Here is a 21245-nt window from a genome sequence, read left to right as displayed (position 1 = left end):
GATCATTCTAGATCCCTACTTATAATCAACATATTTACAAATTTATGTTTATACATTATAATATTCTAGAAAGTTCTATAACCTAAATTACTGATATGACCTATATATATAATTAGGATGTATTGATGATATATCTATAGGAGTTATCTCCCTTATTTAATAACTACATGTATTTAGTGCCATACATAACAATTTAGAAAACGAGCTTTCATTGGTCGGCTGAACCTAACTGCATTCAATCAGAATCTGAAAACAGAAACTTCTCTGCCAATATCTGCCAAGTGTTTCAGGGAGAGTATCGTACTGCATACCATTGGATAGCGAAGTTGCTGTTACATAGACTAAGTTTATTTACATATTTGATTTCAGAGTGGTTTGTGTAAGATGTCGATCGAATCGTCGTCGTCGATCATCAAACATTTCCGCAGTCAAATATATTTACGAACTTGATGACCCAAGGTGTAATATCCTGCTATTTTTAAAAAGAGAACCAGAAGGGAAACTTCGTCTTCGCTCAGAAATAGTAAGCCAAGATGAAAGAAAAGAAAAGGAAACAGAACGAGCTAATACCATGGAAATGGATCTTTTGTCTGCATGTACGTCGCCTACGATACAATTGAAGAATTTGGACAGAGTGAGAGTTTCATTGGCAAATAATACAGCAGTAGTGTTTCACACTACACCGGCAACTCAATTCATAAGATATGACCGACACAACCAGGACAACTCCATCTCATATTTTGTTAGGGTAAACACAGATTTCGGCACCGGAAGTTACGCAACTCTGGAATATGACTTGGACAGCGGCAATCGAAGGCTACTCCATAAAGCAGACTTCCATGTACATAAAGAAATAAAGAAGCCAAAACAACCATGTCATTCAGGTACATATGAGATAATAGCAGAAAATAAAAACCAATAGCTTAATTGAAACCAAACCACAATTTAATTGTAAATACAATAATATACAGAAATACTTTACAATATGTATACATGTATCTCTATTAAGTTTATGAGAAATCGATATCCCAAACATTTGTTAACTATCTATTTTAACACTTTTTTATCCCCTCGATTAAAATCATTCCACTACATATCATTTTACTTACATCTGCTTATTAGTTTATTTTTGTCTGCAAACCACTTAACTATATGCAAATATCACGCCTATTTCAAAACAATTTCACAACTTCTGTAGACCAATTATGGTTTACGAACGTATCTAATGATATTTTAGAAGGTCGTATGAAGACTATCTGCATACTTTTCCTACAAATATAACAATTAGCAAATGTCTGTTCATCAGTAACATTCGTTTAGGAAAATAATAATTATATAACATAATAATATCCAAATCCTCGTAACCTGTCATCCGCGAGCACTGTATCATTTGCAACGCACATTATAAAACCGCACTTCATTTACCGAAGGTCGCCAACTATTTTATCCAACTGAAACGCACTTAGTCCATCCGCGTTAACTTTGCATTTATGGTCAGTGTGTGCATTGAGTATGTTGACACGTACGTGTGTATTTGCTTTGCAGCAGTTTTCTCCGAGAAAAGCATGATGAGACTTGCAAGGAAAATTCCCGTTGGAGATTACACAGATTTGGCTGTGTTGTTAGAAATACCTTCTGCGGATGCTGACAGACTGGCTCTTAATCGCGCTGAAACTGATAAGATGTTCAGCCTGTTACATTGGCTGCAGAAGGCAAGTGGTAACCCTCAAGAAAGACTTGACACATTGACGGAAGCATTGACAGAAATAGGTCAAACAGTCATAGCAGACGGGATAAAGGATGCATCCAATAAAAAAGAATCATTTAAATCCTAACTGTGGTTGGATCCGGATCAGCAGTAAATCATATGCTTACCTAACATCAGAGTTCAACACAGGTTTGATTTGCTTTGATAATTTTGATTTTGTGATAAAAGGCGTGTTGATATGATATTAAGTGATACTTGTTTTACTTTTTTATTCTTAAAAACTTTCAAGACACTTTTTGAAGTGTAAATGATTTTGTGATGATCACTAAGATTCTTTAAATATACACTATATATACAAGTGCCAGCTCGTTGTAGCCTAAATCACAGTGTTAACTTGTCAGATATGTATACATGATCAACCCATGGATCCATATCTAGTGATTTATCTCCCTTTTCACTATGTCTTTCACCATTGCAGAAATATCAAAACATATGTAATTTTCAGATGAGTTTGTCATTTTATCTTTCTACCTTTATATATCCTGTAAATTTGAATGAAGATCGATGTCATTCTACTGTCTTGTCAAGTGTATTTTGTATTCACTGATGAATATTGAAAATGTATAAAAGTAAAAGGTGTAAGACAAGGCATCAGTATAGTGGACCGAAAGCACGAAATGTTTTGTATATGACGTCTTGAGGACATCGGGTTTACAAATTTGGATCCCAAATTATTACGACCATGGTGGTCTTCATATTAGTTGAGATTTGAGATGGCTTCCCGCCTGTACTGTACGTACTTTGTACTCTTAAGCACTGATCAGTTTGTGTTCTAGTTCTACATCTATATATACAGTTAAGCCGCCCCAATGACAGAACAGATTGTTGGTACTGTATGTATTGTTTTAATATACCAGTTAATTAGCTTTTACATCAGTTATAAATGCATTTTCATTTCATGCCTAAGATATTTTGTAGTTTTTTTAATAGGACATCTGAGAGGACAATATTGTTGTCATCTATATGATTTTAATTACTTTTCTCCTTTAGTGTATTATATTTAGACCTCGGCCGTTTTGAACATCAGAATATAATAAGAGTCGTGAATGTGGTTGGCAGACCTGATAACTCAATCGTCTGCATTAAATTAATATATTGGCCAATTTGTGTATATTCTATTTTGCAACACTTTATACCTACGGGTGTAACACTGGCTGGTCCAGGGCAATACACTCATGTCGCCTGACATTACAGCATCAACACAATTACTACTCTCTCGGTACCATTTTATCATTTTTTCAGAAACTAGGCGGGGTTGCAATCAATGGTACTTGCGTTGACAATTTCACACAATTTTCAGGTATGCAGAATTGACTTGAAGTCGTGGTTTCCTTCGAACCTATTTCAAGATGGAGGAATATCATAGTTGTAAAATTGCAATAAATCGTCAAAAATGAGAGAAAAATACTTCTTTATAAGTGGATATGAAGGATAGGAATATTCTACTCTCGGGATCGCAAAACCCTCCCCAAGTATAATGTACCTAGTTAGCCAAGGGAAAATGCTTATAAACTGGAGGTACCACTCCTGTCATAAAAGATAAAGAGGTATGTAGTTTCAAATCTCTATGTATGTCTGTTTCTAGAAAATCCCTTCCATTCAAGTCAGCGCTCTAGCTAAAAGGAAACTTCATTGTGAAGAGTAAAGGACTAGACTACAATTAAAAATGCTGCATTACTGAAAAATGGTATTTTTCTCCATCAAAACAGGAGCAAACAAATGAGTATTTTTCTTCAGTTACAAAAGTAACCATTACCACCATTAAAACTTTTAAGCTTCTAATTTTTCTTTAAGATTAAAATATCAAAAATAATTAATTGCATCCCGAAAAAATGTGTGGCACATATGGAATGAAGTACTGATTGTGCATGTACAAAAAGCAAAAAACTAAATATTAAAAAAAAAATTTGTGTTAATTAGGCATATAAATTGTTCAAATAATGAGTATCGTGTATGCTCTGTTGGCAGTTGAGCAATTTTAAAGATTGTAGAGCATAATATCAGAAAACGCACTTCTTTGTATAATTGATCACGATCCAATATAGAATCGCATACGACTTTAGTTAGTTATGCCTACAACGTATGTATATTTTGGTCTTAAAGGGATTTTTTTGGAGAAACACATTAGCTGCATATTAGAACAAAGGAATAATCGTATCAATATATTATAGATGTTCTATACAATCAGGTAAATATCATCAGTAGGCAATGCACGGAACGTAATGTAATAAAAATACTTTAATGACCGTATATCAGAGCTTAACCCAAATCCTGATCCTAATGGATCGGGGCATACTGGCCCTTTAAACCGTGGTGTAGATTACCGCTGGGCTTTGTTGACTTATTTTATTACTGTCAGGGTAATTTATGAGGTGTAAGCGACATGTACCTGATACCGACTATGTTGAATGTACGTTCTACCTGACTTACATAACGGCCATATGTATCGCGTCATTATCATAACGCTAAAACGATCAATTTTCAGTTGTTTTCGGAATACGGTTTTCAATTGTTTTTATTTTATTTTTTGTGTTATATATGATTCTATGATCATGTGTATGTTCTAATTACTTATGTTTATTCATATTTAACTGTAATTTACAATATAAACTATACATAAATGTGGAAACTTTTGATGTATAATTACCTTATTATGTTGATGATTTTGTATCGATATTAAATGTAAACTCTGTCCATCATTTAATGGTTTGTTACATTATAACACAACAAAAATTAAAAAATACCAATTAAACGAACTTGCAGATTTGTTATCAATCAAAGTTTAGTTAGAGATTTGAGGTAAGATAAGATTTTTATTCGCCAGTGTCTAAATTTCGTTTTTTGATCATAACATATTTTAACTGGCGAATATAGTTTAGTAAGAGTAAGTCTAAATTAGCTGATATTACTTAATGGGTCTACCTGTGGACAGTATGAAAAAAAATAAAACACGAATACTTTTTTATCACTACGTTGTCTTTATTGTATGAAATAAGCATGGCGGTTCACCAGTGATCATTAAAGACAATCTCGCCTGTGTAATACGTTTATTACTGACGTCAGTAGGCGTTATAAACACGTCTACTACGATACGTCAACGTTACTAAACAAGATAAATACAACACCTGCCAAATATGATATATGATATAGTACATATTTTAATTTCAATCCATTTTCCTCTTAAGCGAAAATATCATGTGGCGTATATTACATATTCTATTTCGGGTACAAGTTGCGAAAACACCCGAGTGGCGAAACTAACCCGTTATAAACGGTAATATTGATACTTTTCATGTTTTACTGTTATCAAATGTTACACAAAACTGACCACAAATTCACATCCACATTGACACCATCGTAAGGAATGTCTGATAAAATGTTGACCAGCATGTGCCTATGGTCAGTACCCGATTGACTAGATGCCTGTATCTGTAATATAATGTATTGGAATTGAATCGTGTAGTAATAGGCAAACTATTAACTTATCGATCTAAGTTAAATCATATCAAATATTTCTTCATCCCCCCGCCCCCACTGAAAGTAAATATGACCGTGTTTGTAAACAAAACATGTTCATTCATGTTCGATCGTTTGTTTTGTACAGGGGTATAGAGATGTGAGTATGTTTATTGCATTATTAAATGTAGGCAGGCAGCAGACGTTATCACAATATGGGGTAAGTACAATACTTAAATCTTACAAAATTGGTATCTATATTAAAGAAATGGACATTTATTGTGACAATAATAGCATGTAACGCAAATTTGCTTTTTGTCTAAATAAATAGAAATCCTGACAGGGTAATACAGTGTAAAATAGAATAACGAGAGTTCGAGATTATCTGTGAAACAAAATTACTAAATTCTTGACATCATTTCTTTCCCGTAAGATACACTGAAACATGTGTACAGGTATGCCTTGCTAATCAATAATCAATTCATATGTTAAGTTCATTTAATTTGAACAGGAAAATGAATTCGTGCTTTAAGACGAACATCAATATCTGAATCAAATTAAAATGAACTAAAATAGACTAGATACCATGTCTTTATAATTTACAATGTATAATGTTTCAGTCTGTGTTAAGCATTTATCATAAGTATGGTAAGTTTTATCATGTAATGATTTAATACAGTCACTCATAATATATTCAACACAGTAAACAAGTGACAAGTCAATAGAAACTCTTTTCTTTCACTTCTATTTTTTTTCTTTTCACTTCAACCTATTCATCGGCATTTACGTCATACAAATACTTTTCTTTTCAGTATTACACAGTTCAAAAGTGTTTTGTTGTCCTTATTGATTTACATTTTGTGTATAATATATTCTTATGCGTTTCCATTGAAAACATTTTTGACACTGAAAACGTACTTGGCACTGAATAAGGGTTTGCTGAAAAGGTATTATACGTGACTTTGAAAGGATACATGTTTGACATAAATATTGAATATGGGGCAGTTTTCTCATGATATCAATTTAGAATTGACATTTTGAATACTAAGGCAGTAATTCATTAAATGCCTTTTATATGGTACACCCATTTTACCATTACGATTTTAACCCTTTTTTTCTCTCACACGCAAATCAAATATACCACGTTTTATTTAAATATTTGAATTATATCATGTGACAAAAGATTCGATGAAACAGCAATTAGAAGTAGAATCTTTCGCCATTATTAAGATATAGATATAGAGGACCTTGCATGAGTGGCTATTTTATATGAGATTTATTGAACGACTTCAGTAATTTGATATGCCAAGAGCCTTTAGGCGAGTGGTTTATCGAATTATTTAATGAGATAGATAAATTCCATATTACGTAGCTACGAGTTATCATAACGCTAATTTATCTCATTTAATAATTCGATAAACCTAATTTATCAGGCCGCCAAAAAGGAAAGCAGACGATACCACTGACACCAAGGTGGTGGTTAAATCGAAGAAAAGAGAAACACAAGACAACGCCTCCTCGGAAGTAAGTTTGTTTCGTTTAAATGTATACCTGTCTGTCAAATGGATGTTTCAGAATTGATGGTAACAGAAGCGTAAATATGTCCATCCAGGTAACTAAGAATGTTGTTTCCTTTCATTTACACAAATGTCCAATGTGTCCTGGCGTTACTCTTTCCCTAGAAAAAGTTTGGTTAGAAATTGTGCATATCACAAATTAATTGATATGTAAATGCCTCCTGCAAATGAAATGTTCCCTACTCTCCATACCAAATCAATTCACTTATTGAGGTTCCATTACTTTACATTGTATTATCAAATCAAGTTTTGTTTCATGTCCATTCATTACGTCGGGATATCAATGTTCACGAGTTACCTCTCTTCTATCGCAATATCGTTTCATATCAATGTAAGATCTGTATTCACATTTATAAGGCAGATTGATTCGCTAGTATATACAATAAACTATTACTCGATATGACGGATGTATCAGCATTAGTCGATGAAGATTGTTTCAATCGACCTGCTGCTATTCATTGAATTCAATTAAGTAGTTCTGTTGAGTATTAAACTGTTGTCGTTGGACTTCAGATCGGGAACATGATGTTTTTCGACATAATTTGAGAGTTGTAAGTGTTTGAATCGTGAGATAAAAAGCAATGCCATTTCTCACAATCATTTAGTCGACTGAGACACTTGTATCAAACTTGTATCTGCTTAAGATTATTTTTCAGGAATATAAAATATAATGATACTATAATTCATTTACATCAAAATGCTAACGTAACGCATTAATTCAGTTCGATACTTTTTCAGGAGACGAGAGTAATTAAGACACCAGAGGAAATATCTATCGGTCGTTTTGTGAACGGACGAACAGACATATACCCCGTATGGCAGTCCCTTCTCCAGCGTTGGTTTTCGGAGTCGTCTACAGAAGTCTACATAGTCACACCATTTATGGACATCGAGCGTCTACTTGAAATCTGCTTTTTCGCCCTTGACAATCAGTCAACTGCCAATTTGAATGCAATCTACGTCAGGGAAATCGCAAACGTGAAGGTTCCGAAAAAAAATCCTCCGAAGTTCATTCCGTACTGGAAGTTTGGTCCTGGTTACAAGCCTGATGATCCCGAAGCTTATGCGTCATTAATTAAGGCAGTCACTGATGCATTCTCTCCAAAGTATCGAAGCTACGTCAGAGATCACGTGATGAGTAAAATAACCAATCCTAAGTCAACATTTCATGGAAAGTTTGCGGCTGGTGTCAGGTCTAAAACTGCCCAAGTTTTAATTACGAGTGCTAACTTTCAGGGTCATCATTTTGATCACAATAATTACGAAACAGTCTGTTATTCCTCTATGACAAAACCTGAGTTTGAAGAAAGGTTTCTTAATAATATACAAATTGAATAACATTTTATATTCTTTATGTACGGCAGCTACCAATTTATAACCTATATATGTAGTCTTCAATTTGATAAATTGATTCATGTGCAATGTTACATTTATTCTTTATTATAAATGTATTTATGAGATGAAGTCGATCGTATTGCAGCTACCAATATATAATCCATCGATGTAGTTTAAAATTTGATAAGTTGATTAATGTGCAATGTTACATTTTTCTTTATTATTAATGCATTCGATCTTTTCTCAAATGATATCGATAATTCGTCTGACCTCATAATGATATTATTTTTCGGATCTTACGATATTATAGAGTACGAAAGCCAGTAAGTGCAACATGATGTAGCTTTTATTTCGTATCTTATGACTTGATATGTCGTAATGTTTACTCACCATATCGTACTTACTGCATTTCTGTAAACCACTTTAGTTATCGAGAGCTCAAACACGTAATCAAATGTTCTGTGAATTTTTAAGACGTTACTATACATGAATGCACAATTATCGGTAAAAGTAAGTTGATGATGAATTTATATGTTAGCCAATACGTTGAAATTATTGAATACGAGAAAAGTGGTTAACAGTAATTACGACGTAGAAAATCGTAGTTATGAGGGAGATATACTTCAAGGCCCACTACTTTTCCGATAAAAAAAACATCCAAAGTTTCTTAAAAGCAATTACATGTACATATATAATTTAATAAAACTTATATCGATCCCCTTGTATGAGGTTATGACACGAAACAAATGCAAGATTTGGAGATTCATTTTGCTGTTTTGTCGTCTGGCGCAGTGATCGTCAGCTCACGTGTGGTAATTAGGACAACGACCGACAACATAACGCGACTCGCATTATAAAAATTGACATTATATTTATTGTGATTTAATTGTTCAGAAGGTATAGATAATTGTAGTATTAACGGTAAGAGTATAGCTTTTGCAACTCGACAAATTATCATTCACGTTTTACAGTCTCACTTTGAAAATTAAAAGTCGTTTCGTAAAAAGTACAGGGCCTTTGAATAATACTAACCGACTTTCCAAATGGATTACTATTTAATTCCGAAATAACCTTCCTTTTCCGTCCAAAAGTGCTTTTTATATTTACAATATATATCCCATCATTCCCATAATAAAATACATCAAAAGGATTGCTTTGCGTTTATCTGTATTGCATAATAAATATCTACATAAGTTGAAAAAGACAACCAATGAGTATTTAATAACAGTTTAATGTAAATATGGCACAGTATACAATGTGTAAAATACAGATACACTTAGCTTAGAAAAATATACTGGATACATAGGATCTTAGGTGAGTGTTCATTTCATATATGATTTTACGTTAGGAGATAAAGAATTTTTTGTTTTTTACGAGCCTTGGCGAGAGGTGTTTTATAAATTTTCATATGAAAAAAAACCACACAAATTAACCTACAATTTGATGACTCTCATGTTAATTAAATCTATGCAAAAATACACCACAAGTCGTCTTTTCCCGGCGTCCTTGAAGCTCTGACGTCACTTTATTGTTTCTCTCATGACGTAACAATGGATTTCCTGCCCAGCAACGCTAATGAAAATCGCTTCAGGTCATAGTGACTAGAGAGGCACTGGTGATGTATGCAGAAATATTATACGGGCACAATCACTGGATATCATGCGGATTATGCGATGTAAAATTATGTTAATTAACATTTACACTTAAGGTTTTTTAACGTACATAACCTAGTGAAACGTATTTTAGTGCTATGATATGAATACGCAATTTTTATTTTCTGGAAATCGTTTTTATAGTGATTGTAGAACAATTTATTATGCGCAAATTCATCAGCGCGCTAATCTTTTTTGCGCTAAGTTTTGTGTTTACAGTATATCAAATTGTCAGCATGATAGATTGGTGTAAAACGAAAAAGAAAAAGACTTTTAATTGAAGGCGATTAAAATGTTATATATCGATCACCGTTATGATAATAAGTTGCACCAATTATTGCCGTTAAATATGTTATATGATTTAAGCGATTACAGAAATAAATGCTTAGAGAACTCCGATAACCTTAGTAATACAAATCAATAGGACAGCATCAGCTACTTGTTCCTTTGAGAGGACAATTCCAAAGCGATATATAATGAAAGATCAGATGAGATATCGTGAATATCATAAAAATGTAAATTTGATTAAATAATCTTTATAGAAACATGTATCAAAAGCAAAGCTGCTTTATCAAATATCTATTGTAAGAACTAGTGGAATATCGTGAATATAGTTTTATATATGAATTATTATAACATAAGTTTGATAATAAAAAAATAATAGCGTTAGTTTTTAAGGTATAAAAAACATTAATGTATGATGCATTATGAGATAAAAGCCTTAATTCTGTTGAGTATTGTATAAGGTTCGACGTGTTCTAAAATACACTGTATAACGGTTACACTTCGCGGATGGTTTATTTTTCACTACATGTTACATTCACATTTTCACTAAAACCTGCGAATTTTAAACATCAACGAAATTTTCAAAAGTGAACTGAAAAAATAAATTCGATTATGCTGCGTGAGGTAACGTTAAAAATTGACCCCTTTAATTAAAATAATGTACAGAATGCTGTCGTATTTGATACGGGACAATTCTCAAATTTATACGAAAACCATTGATAATAAAATGTATGTGTTTTTTCCCCTCTTTTTGAAAGAATACGATATACGTGTTTATATCCTAAATAACCCTAGTACAAGAAGTAATCAACATTGCGTGTGATAATGACAATATTAACCCAAGGAATAAAACAATAACGAAAACACCAACCATCCAAATCAACAAAAAGTAATAACCGAACTTAACAAAAAAAATAGTTTTAACTATTATATCTAAGCAATGTAAAACACTAGTTAGCACATCAAAAATACCTACTTTAACAACATCAAGACATTTAAGCTCGAACACAATACTGAAAGCAGACAGTTGTTAGATACCTAGTAAAATTATGCATAGGACATGTTTGTCAATTTACAGAATACATCACACCACCAAGGTAGAAATTTAACACATGAGTTTTTTCAGAGAGCATTTATCCCATTTTAGGTATGTGCAATTGTATTGCTTAATGTCTACAACACGAAAGAACACATGAATTAACCCGTCAGTTTACGGGAAAGGAATACAGAGGGATGATTCAAAGAAAACAAATTGAATACAGTTAATTATTTTAATACAGCACTCTTGGACTTCAATAGTGTTCATAAAAAAATCCATGAAAAGGACGGTTAATGAAGGGGAAAGTAATTTAAGAATTTAACAAGATTGAGAAAAGCACATGAATACTGTTTGTGTGCTTACGAGCTGGAGTTTCAAGCTGATCAAATCATAATATCTCAAGCATTATATCAAATCCAGGAATAATGTCATTGTACAGTCGGTTATTTTCTCGAGTAAAATTTCACTATTTGCATTTAAACTTAGAAAATTTAATTTCAGCGATTCAAATTGAGTTATCGACATGTAAGAGTATGTACTTATTGTTTTATGAACCAAATTGTCGCGACCACAACAATGTACCGCGATATTGCAAATATATTCCTGCGAAAATTATCGATACTTGGTATAACGAAATTCTATATCTGTTGATATAGGTAACACAACTGTGTATCAAGTCAAATCATAGACAATCACTAAACACAGAAATATAGGGACAGTTTCTTCTGAAGAATTTCAAAACTTGGCGTTCAAACAAGACACATACAAAAGAACAGAAACATGACAATAAATAGTGTGTAAAAGGATTTCAGAAAGGTTGGCAGACCACCAATACAAATAACGCTAGGGACATTTGCTCTCAGAGATGAATTATTGTTCTTGTTTAGTGTCAACGCAGAGCAACTTTTTCTGATCCCTACATAGGACCAGATGTCAGTGGACTGCGTTTCAGTAGAACTGCTGTTTATATCTACGGACCCGGAGTTATGGTTCTTTGGCATGACCTTTGATTTCATAGAGGCACTGTACCGGCCCATTGCATTAAGGATGGATGATTTAGCACCATTCCATTTCCCTGGACCTTCAATACGATACTGTGCTGGTAGACAGGGGCCAAATATACAGTTGATGGCCAAATACGGGTCTTCATAAAGCATCCGACATAAGTTTGGTTTAGCGCCAAATTGTGAAGCGACATCGTCCATATAGTCTATCCAGAATGTCTGTTAAAATATAAAATAAAATTTGAAATATAAATGCTTGGTAAAAGTAGCCGAATGATTTGCATCTTTATATATAAGGATGGGAAAACATACAACTATTAAAATGACTGCTAGTTAAGCAGTAAAGTGCCACACATATTATAACCATAAGACTTATTTTGGAAAGATTATTTAACATCAATATCATCAACCCATGACATATCAACATATTTCAACCACGCCCTTTGAAGAACATTAAGCATCAAGCTCTCAAATCAGATTGAAGAACTTGGCTCCTATATAACATATTAAGATAGTAAGCTTACCTGGATTGTGTGACGTTTGGCTGTATAGTAACCACTGGCAACCGTCTCTCTTTTGCGTGCGATGTCAGCCATCATTTCTTCTTCTGATGGTAACTTGCATTGTCCTAAGAATAACAGAAATGTGATTTCTTTGTCTATTGCGAGTCTGTGCATAATTTTACACATTTTCCCTCTACAATTCACAAAAAGTATATGACTTTAATATGATGGTATGAAGGATATTAGATAGACCATCCGAAGTGTCAGTAACATATGTAACCGCTTTCCTCCCTTGAGTGCGCCATTTTTAATGACGTTATAATGCACTAAAAATCATATAAGCATTGTGACATCATAATAAGGCTTTCATACCTAGGGGCTTATACAATAAACATGAAATAGATGCAAATTTATAACCCTGTGTAGGCGAGTCACAGGAGGGGATGAAAGACCAAATCAAATTGACCATTAAAATGAAATGTACTCATTTCAGATAAGTGACCATCAAAATGAAATGTACTCACTTCAGATTAGTGACCATCAAAATGAAATGTACTAACTTCAGATAAGTGACCATCGAAATGAAATGTACTCACTTCAGATTAGTGACCATCAAAATGAAATGTACTAACTTCAGATTAGTGACCATCAAAATGAAATGTACTAACTTCAGATAAGTGACCATCAAACTAAAATGACTAATTCGATTAGTGACCATCAAATGAAATGTACTAACTTCAGATTAGTGACCATCAAAACGAAGATTAGTGTACAAATCAAATTCAGATTAGTGACCATCAAAATGAAATGTACTCACTTCAGATTAGTGACCATCAAAATGAAATGTACTAACTTCAGATTAGTGACCATCAAAATGAAATGTACTAACTTCAGATTAGTGACCATCAAAATGAAATGTACTAACTTCAGATTAGTGACCATCAAAATGAAATGTACAACTTCAGATTAGTGACCATCAAAATGAAATGTACTAACTTCAGATTAGTGACCATCAAAATGAAATGTACTAACTTCAGATTAGTGACCATCAAAATGTGTACTAACTTCAGATTAGTGACCATCAAAATGAAATGTACTAACTTCAGATTAGTGACCATCAAATGAAATGTACTAACTTCAGATTAGTGACCATCAAAATGAAATGTACTAACTTCAGATTAGTGACCATCAAAATGAAATGTACTAACTTCAGATTAGTGACCATCAAAATGAAATGTACTAACTTCAGATTAGTGACCATCAAAATGAAATGTACTAACTTCAGATTAGTGACCATCAAAATGAAATGTACTAACTTCAGATTAGTGACCATCAAAATGAAATGTACTAACTTCAGATTAGTGACCATCAAAATGAAATGTACTCACTTCAGATTAGTGACCATCAAAATGAAATGTACTAACTTCAGATTAGTGACCATCAAAATGAAATGTACTAACTTCAGATTAGTGACCATTAAAATGAAATGTACTAACTTCAGATTAGTGAAAATTATTTACATTACTAACTTCAGATTAGTGAAAATTATTTACATTCTTCTGCCAATTCGCTACTTTAAAGTAAATAATTGTTGTGTTGTATTTGGCAAACAATTAAATAGCCCGATGTAAAGTTCCAGTCAGTAGAAAAAGGATACTTTAATAATATATAATAAGGGAGAACAGGACTTAATATTTAGTTGTGATTCGTTATGATAGTCTAAATATAAATAAACCTTACCTTTTATGACTCTAGCATACCATCGACACTGTATCTCCGATATTGGCATAACAGCTCCGATCGCCTGCACGAGTCCAATAATACCAAGGGTAGGGTGCTTCAGGTGAGGGGGGTACATAAACTTGTAGAGACACGTTTCATTATCCTTCACCCTCGTGATGGATTCGTCCACGATTGGTATAGTGTAGTTGTAACCCGTGGCAAAAACAACTGTGTCGATCTGTTCTGAACTCCCGTCCTCAAAAGAGACTTTGTCGGCTGAAAATTGTCGGACGTTTGGTTTGATCTTGATACTTCCGGTCAGAAGGCGAAGTGGGAGTTCGTCGTTTATAGTCGGATGTGACTGCAACGCTCTATAGTAATAAAAACAAAAGTCATTACCTTATTAATAAACAATTGTAAGCTTAAAATAAGCTCCAGAGGTAAGTGATATTCGGGAATTATGTGCCAATTTATGAGCACATTGTTAATTCCAAGATATTAACGGCAGTGACAGTGATGGTGTGTATTTCTATGACTAGAAAAACAATCCATTATGTTGAATTGACGGCTTAAAAAGTAGCAGTTGTGTAATAAGGGAAATACATCGTGTATGATCTGGGAATTTTCACCTGTTTGTCGGTTTGATGCCGTATTTCTTGTGATCGAAGTTGAAATTGGACATTTTCTCGACTCCCCATTGCAGAGCGCTCTTTGGTAACATGAACGCAAATCTACTGTTAGCCATGGCATCCGCCGGAAGTCCCCAAAACCCCTTTCTGTTTATAATCCAGGCCCCTCTTCTGGTGCTAAGAAACACCTTGAAACAAATAAAATTTAGTTTACATATACTCCGAGTATCTTGTCAATGACAGTACCCGACAATGTCACATATCGGAGAACTATTCATAAACAAGTTGAAATAAAAGCAAAACATCAAAAACATTGTAGTGAAAAACTAGGAAAACCACAAGGCGTTCAAACCGAACAGAATAACAATAACAAGTTGTGTGTCAAGTCCTTATTACGATATAGATGTTAAGACGTAATACTCCATTTTGTTATTTTCTTTTACGTTAACTTGTAAGCACCATTAAGACGTGATGTTATGATAATACAGAGAAATCCTTAAAAAAGATAGAAAAGTGATGTGATACATGCTATTTGGGTACAACAATTTTCTTGAAATTTCTTTCTTATCACAGAACCGGATGCTATCTTTGACTCTACATTCTAAATATAGAACATTTCACATTGACTACTGTAATAGGATGATGTGATCCTACAAATCTAATGAAATACCTTATAATAGCACAACAAGACAACTGAAACTAATCTATCTATCTTTTTTCATTTTTAATCTGAAAACTTAAAAAATACTTTATTGATCAGATTTTTTTCCAGTCAACGGCTTAGATTGTTTCAGATCCAAGTCATAAATCCTAACATGGAAATGTGTTTTTTCAGAGTTACGAAGATAAAAAATAAAGATATACTGATTTTAAAAACGACAAAGTGATTATAATATTCGTTCGACAAAATGTGTACATGTGTTTGAGCTGATTGAAATATAATTCTGTAATCGTACTCAAAAGGAAGTATCTTGTCCATCCATAGATATACCGTTGATTAAAGACAATAGAAGCCTACCTGTGATGCCGCGTGGCTGATGTCCACAGCAATGTCTGCTCCGGAGTTCCCGATTCCTAAAACAAAAACAAAAAAACAGATATAAGAAAAAAAAACACAAATTAAAGCTGCCAATTAACGATAACTCATAACCTATAACCGTCTAATAGGTCTTTGAATATTAGCTCCTTTGCGGGTCTGTATCCATTGTGACGTCATTATTTTATGGGCGCAATTTCCGTCGTTTTCTACAAATAATATGACGTTACGCTCGCAAACACATGACATCACAATCAATACACTAACCACAAGGATAGATAACTCTGTAATATTTAAATACAGAATAAAGCAAGTGTAAGTTATTCTGATGATTGATGGATGACAATTTACTACGTTAACCGAGTAAAACACCTGTGTCACACTTGCCCTTTGTTATGTCCAAGTAGATGTGTAATACGCATCTTTTCCACATGGTGGTTAGTCAGACTAAAACTGCTAATTCATAATGACAAACGTGATGCATTAGTCTTTATTATATATTATAAATGCATAAACGTTAACGATAAAAGGTAATTTTTTGAATATTGCATCCCGATTAAAAATAAACACATAAAGAATGCAACTATTATAACATTATATTGCTTAAAAAACAACGATACAATAATAGAAAAGTGATGTTGCTAATTGCGTTAACGCCAATGTATCAGGAAAACGTAACATTATATCACATTATTCAGTAATAGAAACATTCGAACAATGTCATCAAATACGAAATCTAGTTTTTAATGTACTTTGGACCTCATTTTTACTTTCATTAAGTTTACCTATTTGACTACTTATAGCGATTGTTGTATTTTTGCGCGTGACTTATCGCTTGGTATGGAATACTGCGCAAGATCACAGATTAAGACTCGATTATCATAATTATTTTTATAGTATCGGAAATAAAAAAAAATCATTTCAATTAAAAAAAATATTGACTTAGTCTTTAACGAAAAAAAACCCTGCAAAAATGACTTTATTTTATATCGCTAATAAACGTCATGATACTTTTAACACACGACACATTAGGGATAACGCGTTAATTTATGTAACGAGTGTGTGTCTACGTGTGTTATTGACCATAAAGTATATCAATATAAAACATAAAAACAGCTGTTTGTACTCACTGGGTATTTTGATTGTATGATTCTGTTATTTCCACTTGCATATTTGCAGGTGGATGTCCATTTCCTCATCCCATGTGGGTTATTTACAGTACAAACAAATGTGGTCCTGTATAACAGTTTGTGTTATTCAAGTTATAAATGTCTTGTAAAATAAACACATGACTTTACCATGTGGCTGGTGATTAATAGTGGCATGATCCTACACTGTGATGACATGCATTACAATAGCGAGTACTTAAACGCATGTTCAGCATTCTGTTCATAAAATTTAATACCGCATTGCCGGTTATTTTCGCGACAAAAACTTTCGCGATTTGATCTAAAAACGAGAAAATCATATATTATTGATTTAGAATTTTCGCGATTTTGGTTTCAAGGTAGATATCGTTCAACAATTTATCATTTTTCGCGGACCTAATTTGGACGAAATTGCTTAAATATCATCTCCGCGAAAACAACCGTCTACGGTGAATCCAATTACAATACATGATTTGGGTTAATTTCGGTTTTCAATGTATTATAGTTACTTTTCACAGTGGGATCATTTTCACTGGCGATGATATTTATATTGCAGTGCAGATGTACTTGCAAAGTATTTTAAAGAAAACGAAATAAAGTCAAATTTCAATTTCGAGAAAAACTCCGTTCCGACAGTCAATAATTTTTTACCGTCTTCATATCTTAAATGACATTTAAATCAATGTTCCACACGTTTCGTAACCAGAATTGTAAACGGTTTTCAAAAGGTCTTTAAAACATAAAACAGAAGAAGATCCCACATATTGTTTTTGTTACAGTGTCTTTATTATTTTCATTTTTTTTTAATTTTCAATGTGGAACATTGACACAATTTAAAGTGAACTAAAACAAACTCGAACAATACACTAAAAATTGATGAATTATACCATCCATCTTATCTCAGAACCGATGGCCTTAGCTTAGAAATGAATATAATTATTATTCAGAAATAATGAATATGTATAAAGCGATAAATTTACAATTCAAAACGAAACTTTCTAAGCAAAGCCATGATAGCCAACACCCAAATTTTAAAAAACCTATACTTTTACAAGCGGTTACCTTCGTTTTGACATCTGAAAAGTGTTGGACGCTTTAAGCAATAATGATTTTTTCAGAAATTAATACCATGCTCCGGTGTTGACGAATGGTATTTTTCTCTATCAAAAACAAGCGCAGGCGAAATGTGTTTTTCTTCGGTTACAAAAGCTACTTACTTTACATCATTACCACCATTGAAAGGGTTGAGCTTCTTATTTCACTTCAAGATAACAATATTCAAAATAATTAATTGTGTCCGAAAAACTCAATTACATTATGTCATATATAGAATAAAGTACTGATTGCACATGCACCAAAAGAAAAATGAATTATTTTATTATTTCTGTTTTAATTAAAATATATATACACGATTAAACACAAGTTATTGTTCCAATGATGAGTATCGTTTTACTCGGTCGGCGATGGGACATCTTTATTAGATAACTCGAACCCCTGTGATTACGATGACAGTGATAGTGACGGAGTATCGAGGGTGTGATTAACCTAGTACTAAGATCCATATGTGATATTTACCTGAAAATGTTTCTTAAAACTACCTACATCACTCCCTTTTATTTTTATTTCGACATACTAAACCCGTATGAAACTACAGAACATCTCAATAAAAGTAATAACGGTTTGTACGTATGCTTATGTAAGGATCCATGCCGTTTTGTATGGGAGTAGTTAGTTTCCTATACTCGCTTATACAACAGCATATTGGAGATTAGGTAGACATTTTGTGCATGCATTTAACGTCCAACAACACAAAGACAGTACACATTCTAAAGCATTAAACAATCTATAGTACATGCATTTGGTAAGTTGGTTTGTCATACAAAATATAATAAAAAAAATTGGTTGCATGTGTAGAAGCTATATATTATACAATGAGAAAAACTATAGAATACGTATTTAAAAGCTTGGAATTGGATATATAGAACATGTATAATATTTTGTAGTTATGCATTATGGAATTTCGCGTTCAGAGCTGTTAAAGTAGTAGCGTCAGAGTCCCAAAAACTGTGTTACGTAGTAAAGGGGTAAACCACCGACCGTAATCAAATGTAAGATGAATAGTGCGATTTTACAGTTCTGAATCATACATTGTAAAATGTACATCTATCTGGCCATGCATTGGAATATGAGGAAAACGAACATATAAAAACACACTCATGCCTATTAAACACAATGTTAGTGAAATTGCACAGGACTAAATTCATATACGGGGTTGTAAGATTTTACAATAACATAATTATGTAAATCATGCAGATATTGATAAAGCAGAACAACAACACCCTATTAATACTTAAATCACACTTACCGACAACGAGAACCTTCTTGTCAGCCAGATCCCTGTTGGAGCGATAACTATGCGTATGCATTGTCTGACCATGGAACTGGTCCTTTCCCTCAAACTCCGGAATCATTGGAAAGGTATGGTGTCCAGTACAAATCAAGATCCCGTCGAATCTTTGGGTAATTTTCTCAGTGTCCGGTCCTGAACAAGAGCAGTATGTCACATCCCAGCACCCGGATTGTTCGTAGTCCGGAGACGGAACAACTCGAGTGACTTCCGTACGGAATTTTATATGCTTCCGTAAATCGAAATTTTCAGCGTAAAGTTGGAAATATTTATTAACGTATCTGTGTGGAAGGAAAACTGGGAAATCTTCAGGTGGTGGGAAGTCGCTGAAAGCCATCATTTCCTTACTAGTGTTCATTACACAGGAACGATACACACTTCCAGTCCCGACTTTGGGGTTTTCTTTGTAATTCCATAATCCTCCAATGTCATTTTCCCGTTCAAAACAAACGGGAGTCAGGTCTTCATCCAGACAGCACTTGATGGCCGTCAGTCCGCTACAACCAGCCCCAATGATGGCGATTGTTTTCATTTTGTTCGGCTGGCTGTCGATGTAGCGTGCGACCGACTGACAGTCCGGTCCGGCTGGTCACTTATATATTCAGCCAAAACATAATACAGCAACAGAGGGAGTCAGCTGTTAAAACCACGCATGCGTGTAAGTAGGGGAGCAACCGCTTGTCCGGTCTCACAGCTGATTGTACTTGCCGCTGTATAAGTAACAAAGAAAATGTTCCCATTTTATATTCAATTTATTTTTGTTTGTCCAGCAAACAGCTCTTGTCTTTTGAGGTCAAATGGATGTGAGTAAAGTATTCTCAGTGAACAAAAAAATAAAACTAACAAAGAACAAAGAGTTCTGTGAACGGCCACACCGATTCTTTGAAAAAGCGATGGAAAAATACGATTTTTCAACTTTGAAATACCGGTATCATTTAAAAGCAAATGAAAGTTAATCAAAAGCGTTACCTGAATTTGATATAACAACATTATAAAACACTAGTAACAAAAACTTTGAATCTAATTTCTCTCTTAATCACTACATGCGAATTATTGTTTGTAAATATTTTGATCATTACATTTTCTGTGAAAGCAATATCGAATCACTTTATAATATACAAACCTATTTATACAAATTGTGTATATCTTAATTTCTTATTGCAAAAGTAAATTCATTTTTAGTTTCAAAAATTCAAACAATGCATGCAATATAACGAGAGCTCAGTGCCTCAGGGAACCCAATTTATGTGTATCAGTCCTCTTCGTAACACTTATGTCAGAGGGCACTGATGACAAACGCCGACAGGACTCGGATTCCCTCGGGCGCTGGACTGTGGTCAGACTGGCTAAAGACGAGCAGGTTAAGTGAACATAGGTTTAACGATTTTTAGACGACTTAGATGGTTGGTCGTGTTATTTTACATGTTATCATAAATGTCAGAGCTACATTTCTGGTTGACGTTTTGCGTTATCGGTCGACGTTTCCCGTTAAATGAAAATAAATGTTTCCGTGAAAGCAGAAATAAAAGGCAATTGAAGAAAAAACAATTGACGCGAAGATACTCAGTTTTTATTATCTTACGTTACCTCTCACTATTAGGTATGACTGATAATACATAATGGACAACATTAATCTTTAAGAAACAATTCAACAATACGCGCACGGCTAGTTAAGCGTTGTGGT

At 33.5% G+C, this 21245-nt stretch overlaps 3 protein-coding genes across 3 annotated transcripts in view; 2 read left to right on the top strand and 1 right to left on the bottom strand.

Annotated features, from left to right (window-relative positions):
* Positions 1 to 1835, top strand: part of LOC138330740 (uncharacterized) — a 34053-nt gene extending 32218 nt beyond the window's left edge. The window contains exons 5-6 of the mRNA XM_069278263.1: positions 370 to 884; positions 1546 to 1835. Of these exons, the coding sequence (XP_069134364.1) occupies positions 370 to 884; positions 1546 to 1835 (805 nt within the window). The remainder of the gene's footprint in view (positions 1 to 369; positions 885 to 1545) is intronic.
* LOC138332192 (uncharacterized) lies at positions 439 to 9286 on the top strand. Its single transcript, XM_069280196.1, has 4 exons — positions 439 to 884; positions 1546 to 5444; positions 6658 to 6748; positions 7540 to 9286. Exons 2-4 carry the CDS (start codon positions 5440 to 5442, stop codon positions 8137 to 8139), a joined length of 696 nt encoding a protein of 231 aa, XP_069136297.1. The 5' UTR covers positions 439 to 884; positions 1546 to 5439; the 3' UTR covers positions 8140 to 9286.
* Positions 9287 to 11327: 2041 nt separating this feature from the next.
* Positions 11328 to 20124, bottom strand: LOC138332191 (flavin-containing monooxygenase 5-like). Its single transcript, XM_069280195.1, has 6 exons — positions 19520 to 20124; positions 15989 to 16044; positions 14971 to 15158; positions 14360 to 14712; positions 12641 to 12744; positions 11328 to 12335 (listed from the first exon to the last, which is right to left on the bottom strand). Exons 1-6 carry the CDS (start codon positions 20091 to 20093, stop codon positions 11862 to 11864), a joined length of 1749 nt encoding a protein of 582 aa, XP_069136296.1. The 5' UTR covers positions 20094 to 20124; the 3' UTR covers positions 11328 to 11861.
* Positions 20125 to 21245: the final 1121 nt, after the last annotated feature.

The sequence above is a fragment of the Argopecten irradians genome, chromosome 9 (assembly GCF_041381155.1).
Source record: "Argopecten irradians isolate NY chromosome 9, Ai_NY, whole genome shotgun sequence".
Lineage (NCBI taxonomy): Eukaryota > Metazoa > Mollusca > Bivalvia > Pectinida > Pectinidae > Argopecten > Argopecten irradians.
Note: the sequence above shows the minus strand (reverse complement) of the source record. Positions and strands in the feature narration are given on the sequence as shown.

What these genes read in the sequence shown, in the direction of transcription:
- LOC138332192 (XM_069280196.1), top strand. An exon ending in AAGACAACGCCTCCTCGGAA is followed by an intron (nt 6,749 to 7,539) that starts GTAAGTTTGTTT and finishes ATACTTTTTCAG; the next exon opens with GAGACGAGAGTAATTAAGAC.
- LOC138332191 (XM_069280195.1), bottom strand. Translation starts at nt 20,093, where the DNA reads ATGAAAACAATCGCCATCATTGGGGCTGGTTGTAGCGGACTGACGGCC. An exon ending in TCAGCCACGCGGCATCACAG is followed by an intron (nt 15,159 to 15,988) that starts GTAGGCTTCTAT and finishes ATTTGTTTCAAG; the next exon opens with GTGTTTCTTAGCACCAGAAG. An exon ending in GTATGCTAGAGTCATAAAAG is followed by an intron (nt 12,745 to 14,359) that starts GTAAGGTTTATT and finishes TGTTATTCTTAG; the next exon opens with GACAATGCAAGTTACCATCA.